The following is a 6,786-nucleotide window of genomic DNA, read 5'->3' as shown; positions in this document are numbered from 1 at the left end:
TTTATGGTAATAATATGGTGTATATAATATTAGTCATATTTAAATAATTATGTATATCATATCACATTATTATAATTAGGTGTCATAAGTTATTTTGTTTAAAAAACCTTATAGGCTTTTATACTTGTCGTATCCCTTACCGGGAGTGTGGGATGTCGTCTTAACATCCTCCCAGGATTTATAACAAGTTTTTGAAAAAATTATTTTTATTATTTCTAACAATAACATTATATTATATATTACATATATAAACAATAAATAAATAACAGTAAAATAAATATTATTACTTTTGTTACCTTTTTCTTCTGTTCGGAGCTTGGAAAAATATGGAGGACTTTTAGAGCTTCGTGCTGATAACGTGTTGTGAAAAAGTAAAAATTTACGGTAAAAAAGTAAAAATCTCAAACTCTCAAAATTATCACACTACACACTTTATAATATTTTTCTCTCAACTCAATTGTGATTTTCTTCACAAATGAGAGATCTATTTATAGAAAATTTTTACAAATAATCCAAAAATAAAATACATCATTACCTACATCATCACACACTAATTTTCAATATTCAACACCTAATTTTACCTAATTTTCAACATTCAACATTCACATTTTCAACACAAATATTTAACACATTTTTAAATAATATTTCAACAGTAAAGTTTTTTTTCCATTGAGCCATACGATTTATCACATTTATCTCAGACAATGCAGGCCCTAGTGGGCCTAGTGGCTTAATTTGTTGTGGTGTTATTGGACTTCTGGGCCCTGGGAATGGGCCTTCTGGCTGTGGATGTTATTGGACTTCTGGGCCTTGAGAATGTGCCTTCTGCCTGTGGATTTCCACAGCAGACCATTCAACGAATCACAGTATCCACTTCCCGCAAATCCGATTTCCACATCTACTCTCTCCCGTTTTTACTCAAAGTTTTTGCTAAACCCTTGCCGCCACTTTAATCGACCGATTCGCCGGTCTCCGAAATTTGTAATTGACCACATATTTGGAAAGCTCTCTCTGTAAGTTTCAGCATCAAATTTACAAGTATCGAAACGTCAACCCGGAGATTTCATTTTTCTGTATTTGCATCAATTGAAACAATTGAAATGAATTAATGCATAAGAAAAATCTGTAAATTAAATTTCATTCTTCAATTTGAGTGCTTCGTTTATTTGAATCTTGGTTTCTTAAAAAGAACCATCAGTGACTAAGTTGATTGTGGTGTTTTGAATTTGGGGAGGAGGATAATGGGTTTCCTGAGGAATTTTTTTTTTGTGCGAGTGTGAAGTGGTGGTTTTTTTACCTGATATAGCTGCCGGGAAGACTTCGTCGGCGATGACCGGACGGCTAGTTCAGGAATCGTCTTCTTGATTGAATCTCTCTGGTATTTTATCTTTTTCATATCGATTCTGTGTACTTTCCCCAAATCTGTCAAATGCAAACGAGGGATTGATTTTCCTTCATAGAACCATTCATTAAAACTTGAATTTTCAATCTATTGCTGTAATTTAGCTATACTATGGTCTGAGGTTTCTGATGCTACGGGTAGTTTTTGCGAAAAGATGGAAATTTTTCTAGGTTTGTGTCATACTGGCTGCGAAAATTCGATCATATAGTTGCGATTTTGAATTTTTTTTCGATGATCTCACTCTGGCAGAGTTGTGGACGTATGAATATCTGATTTTGCTAATTGAGATCTACTTGAGTGCCATTATTTAATTGATGATCTGACATGTAGGATGATTTCATGATCACAATGGTGATAGACAGTTCCTTCGAACCTGTTGAATGATGGACTCTCATTAGATTCTAGTTGGTAAAGTGTTGAGGGTTTAAAATTTTTATTCGATCATGCTTAGTGCAATGTCGGTTTAAAGCATTATTTAAATGTTCAAGTTATTGTTTATCTTTAGTGCTAGTTTGTTACCCTGTATTATTCCCAACTTGGTAAATGGAGACTCCTTCACCATTTTACCCATTCTGTGGTCTTGGCTACTAACTATTTAGTGATACATGCACTCATGCACCTACATAAACTATTCATCTTCCAGTACGGGCTTATGGATATAGTGGATTGTCCCAGTAAACTACTCTTTAAGAATAATCGCTGATGATGGTTGTGTAGTAAATAGACTTCTCTCTGATTTTCTGGGAGAACTTCAAATGATTCACTGAAGATGGTAGTCTGATAGGTATATTTCTCTCTGATCTTCTAGGAGAACTGAAACAAAATACACCTTGGTTTGTATGGAAAATATTTGCTTGTGTCTTTCCTTTGTGTCCTGCTGTCCTAGCTGCACAAGCTGTTTGATAGATCACATATTTGCATGATAAATAGTTGGAGGAGGAAAGATTGAGGCGTCTATATTTTTTAGCACTGTTTGTTTGGTTAAATTGATAGAATAATTTTATTAAAAAAAACTGAAATTGATATAATAAACAATGTATTCTTAACCGGACCAGTGATCGAACTGGCCTATCTTATAAAAACGGTTCAACCATTCAGATCGTTCCACCGGATGTTCTGACCGAAAAACTGTTATATATATAAAATAATAATATAATATAATAAATAATATATTTTAAATAACGAAGATCTTAAATATATGTATATAAATAAAAAATATATATTTATCAAAGTTTAAATCTAAAAACATGTTATAATCAAATATAATTATATCTACATTTTTATACAAAAATAAAATAAGCTCTAATAATGATAAAATAATATTTTTAACAAAATTAAAATAACCATATATATAACTAAACATAAAATTTTAAAATCGAAGAAAATAATCAAATTCTTCAAAAAAATTAAAAAAAATTGGTGAACCAGTCGGACCGGTTTTTAATCGGTTTACCGTCTGTCCGACCGGGTATTAATCAATATTGATCGGTTCTAACCAGTTTGATTGTTAAAATGGTTTTTACACCAAGTCCGGACCGGACATCCTGGTTGAACCGGTTGGTCTGGTTTAAAAACATTGGTTTAATCAGTTGTAAAATATCAGTCCTACATGCCAATTTTTTTTAGTATTCATGCATCATCTTTTTCACAATAATTTTTTATTAGCATGTCATCCTGATCATGTCCCGTTCTTAGCATAATGTGTTATGATGTTTTTTTAAAGACAATAAATATTGTATAATAAAATTATATTTACTTCAATCTACAGTAAATCTGCTGAAATCTCGGAGTAGGTGTAGAGTATCGGATTGCATGAGCCTGAGGAAGGAAGATTCCGCCGCAAAGCGGTCGCAACAGTCGTGCGTCAAACGTTTTGACGCTATGTGGTTTTGCTATTGTATGCCACCACTCTCTCGTTTGTTCTTTTAGTTTGATTTGGCACTGAACTTCGCACCCGTTGTTTGAGATTGTGTTAACTTGAGTATCTTCGAGATATTATGTGATCTTTCGAATTGATGAAGTTTGTTTCTGTGACAGCTCCAGTATATCAAATGCAGCAGTACTATCGGCTCGGTGCATTAGACAATTGTATGGCAAAGTGGGCGGACCTTTTTGATTGTTTGAGTCTCAAAACCAAAACTCCCGCTCAAGTAGAGGTATGTGGATAGCTGAATATTTGTTTTTTATTAGATAGTTTGTAATGCCCTTTCAACAGGGTTGGTTGTGGTACAATTTTCTTGGTACTTCTATCATAACTTAGGGTGTCATAGGCAAAGAGAGTCTCGAGAGTCGAGTATTGTGTGCATTGCTGTTAGGGCGCCCATCTCAAGTACTGTATCTTTTGGCATAAACTACTGGTTTGAAATCTCATGCTATCTTCTAGTTTGCAATATGATAATAGAGCAAGAATTGATTATGCTGGCGCCACAATCAAAATATGGTGACTAGAATAATGTACGATTTAAAATATTTGAATGAAACTATTTGCACCAATGACAACTACCCGTATGGCAAGAATTTGGTGCAATAATTGGTATCTTGTGTTCAATTCTTATGATTGACTAGTTATGGTAATCATTGGTTGAAAATTATCGAAATTAAATAATAGTTCCTACTCGAATGATATTTGAGATGTGATGTTTGAATTGCTACACGGTAAAAAATTAGAGTTGTTTTTTTATTTAATGATCAGGATGTAATACTTGAGCCACTAAAAGTTTAAACAAATAAGAGTTAGGTTTTGATATAACGACAAACGCCTGGTCTTAAATTATACACAAATATAGCACTGTATCCCTTCAGCCTATGATATTCCAAATTGTAAGGATTTCCAGGATAGCTAATGCTATTAGGTGAAAAATTTCTCTATGATTGCTTCTGTATTTATTTGCTTTAGTGAATAGTTAACTGCAACTATTGTTGAGTAAAGAACTTCATATAAAACCCATCTTCCTCTTTATGATTTCCTATTGTGATTTGATTTATCTTCCTCACTTGAGTCGTGTTTCTTGTGTGGTTCTCTGGAAAATATGACTTTTCATCCATTAAAAATATTATTCTTACCCGGTCGATCTATTTAATTAGAGGTGATGTAATTTGTTTCTTCGAATTCAGATCTTGAGTTTGTGTCAACCCAAGTGCATGATTGTGTGAAATAAAAATCCAGATGGTGCATTTAATGAATGCGCTTCGATTAGGTTTTAGCATCTGTGTTCTCCTCACATTGCTCACACTCACTTAAAACTCTCAAACATTAATTTTGTAAGAGTCTGTTAGTAATATAAAACTATGTTACATTTTCTTATCATCTTCGTTAGATTTTGAAGCGATTAACTGCAGGCAGTTAATTACATGGTATATGTATGCTCTCCTACACTGTTAATATGAATTTTGATTGATAATAAATAACTGTGAATGAAGGCGATTTTGGATGAGCGCGAGAAATTCAAGCCTCATATCTGGTCATATCGGTCTCCAGAGGAAGCAGCATCAAATTGGAAAAAAGTCTTTGGACATCTGGATGAGCTAGAATAGAATTTTCTTCTTAAGTGTACGTTTCTTGTTTCAATTTTTTGTTTCTGCCAATGATGGAATATCTCAAATTTATAATTATAGCCTCGAGGTTTTTTCCCCTCTGTATGGAACAATCCAGTATCTTTTATTCACTGTTGTTAAAAACGTGCTTAGGGGCAAAACGCAGCGAGTGTACCATTTGTGCTTCAGAGTGCTTTGAAGCGCCTGACTTCTCTTTCAGGCACTGTAACATACATTTGAAATAAAAGTTTTATTTTTTAAAGGCGTTTTGGTTGGTTTAATGCAATGTAATTTCATTCTCAGATGTTGTTTTTGGATGTAATGATTTGATTTGGAGAGAGATCTGAACGATAAATTTGAAATGAGAGGCCATTTGGGTGTATTTCAAATTCATTGTCATTAACGTTGCATTTTTTTGGATTTTTTTAGAGTACAAATATGATATTGTTCTAGACTATAAAGATATAATGTAACTATCTGTACTGCTGACGAGACTTGAGCGTGAATCCGAGATTTGCTTGTCTCGTACAAAGACAGTACAAAGAAACAACTAAATTTACTTAAATAAATTAAGAAAATTACTTACAATCAATGAGACTCGAACTTGATATCAACAAGTCTCAAGATCTCAAATTTAACCATTAGACCAAAGTCTTATAGGTCATTTACATGGATTAACAATACAGTGAATTTCAATAAAAATTCATCGAATTTGAAATTATCTTTCCATCCAAGAATAATCTAAATTAAACAAAGATATTTCGATGGGTGAAATAGTTAGTTAACTGTATAGTAGTAGGATCAGGCTCCTAGAGAGCGACACTATTGCATTTAGAGGGTGAGAAAAAATATTGAATTTTCGGTATACCAATATTACTGTACCTAAAAAATGTCGAATTTACCGAATTTTCCGTATACCGAAGATTTTGGTACGGTACGGTAACAATACCGAATTTTTCGGTACGGTAACGGTATGTAATTTGAAAATTTTGGTATATACCGAAATATCGAAAAAATGTATAAAAATTTTAAAATATATAATATTTTAAAACAATAAATTTATAAAAAATTTAAAATGTAAGGTTTTTTTCGGTATAAAACGGTATATATCGATACCGTATCGAAATCTAGGTATACCGTACAATTTCGGTATAATCGCTATGCTAGTTATATGTACCGAAATTTTCGGTACGGTATCGGTATGAATTTTCTTATACCGTAATTTTCGATACGATATATGGTATATGATTTTCGATACGATACGATACAGTATACCACCCTTAATTGCATTTATAATTGCGAATAAATAAAGCCAAATGAAATATTATTTGATTCGTATTTAAGACCATCGAATTTGTACTGAGCTCGAATATTTGTGAATATGTATTTGGGTCGTAATCGATTTATAATTATTTCTTTTAGGGTTCACGAACTTTAATATACATAATATATTATAATATGTTGAAAATTAAACACTCATGAACTCTAATCAAAATTAATATGTTGAAAATTAAACACTCATGAACTCTAATCAAAATTCAAGTTTTATTTATTTTGTGAGAGGATATTACAAATTTATCTCCGAAGACGGATCGACTCGACTCATGAAAATAAATACTTTTAAAACTTTGGAATATCCAACCTAGGGGTGTGAAAAAATAACGAATTTTCTGAATACCGAGATTACCGTATCGAAAAATACTGAATTTATCGAAATTTTTGGTATACCGAAATTTTCGGTACGGTACTAACGATATAGAATTTGAAATTTTCGGTATATATAGAAATATCGAAATAATATATAAAATAAAAAATATATAATATTTTTAAATAATAAAGTTAATTTTTTT

At 32.1% G+C, this 6,786-nt stretch overlaps 1 protein-coding gene across 4 annotated transcripts; it reads left to right on the top strand.

Moving 5' to 3' along the window:
* The first annotated feature begins 862 nt into the window (after window positions 1–862).
* On the top strand, window positions 863–5,283 carry LOC140978513 (uncharacterized). 4 transcript variants are annotated; one of them, XM_073443640.1, is made up of 5 exons: window positions 866–1,013; window positions 1,733–1,810; window positions 3,171–3,299; window positions 3,440–3,558; window positions 4,823–5,283. In XM_073443640.1, the coding sequence occupies exons 3-5, from the start codon at window positions 3,215–3,217 to the stop codon at window positions 4,934–4,936; spliced, it is 318 nt and encodes a 105-aa protein (XP_073299741.1). In that variant the 5' UTR covers window positions 866–1,013; window positions 1,733–1,810; window positions 3,171–3,214; the 3' UTR covers window positions 4,937–5,283. The 4 variants fall into 4 exon arrangements, with proteins under 4 accessions (XP_073299738.1, XP_073299741.1, XP_073299740.1 ...); XM_073443639.1 differs by lacking the exon at window positions 1,733–1,810 and adding an exon at window positions 1,283–1,378; XM_073443638.1 differs by lacking the exon at window positions 1,733–1,810 and adding an exon at window positions 1,307–1,378 and having other exon boundaries at window positions 875–1,013.
* The last annotated feature ends 1,503 nt before the right edge of the window (window positions 5,284–6,786 follow it).

Source organism: Primulina huaijiensis, chromosome 6 (genome assembly GCF_012295235.1).
Source record: "Primulina huaijiensis isolate GDHJ02 chromosome 6, ASM1229523v2, whole genome shotgun sequence".
Taxonomy (NCBI): Eukaryota; Viridiplantae; Streptophyta; class Magnoliopsida; order Lamiales; family Gesneriaceae; genus Primulina; species Primulina huaijiensis.
This window is presented reverse-complemented; position numbering and strand designations above follow the sequence as displayed.

Coding starts and splice junctions, on each gene's coding strand:
- LOC140978513 (XM_073443640.1), top strand. CDS start 3,215: ATGAGCCTGAGGAAGGAAGATTCCGCCGCAAAGCGGTCGCAACAGTCG. Junction 3,300..3,439: donor CGCTATGTGGTTTTGCTATT/GTATGCCACCAC, acceptor TTTCTGTGACAG/CTCCAGTATATCAAATGCAG. Junction 3,559..4,822: donor AAACTCCCGCTCAAGTAGAG/GTATGTGGATAG, acceptor CTGTGAATGAAG/GCGATTTTGGATGAGCGCGA.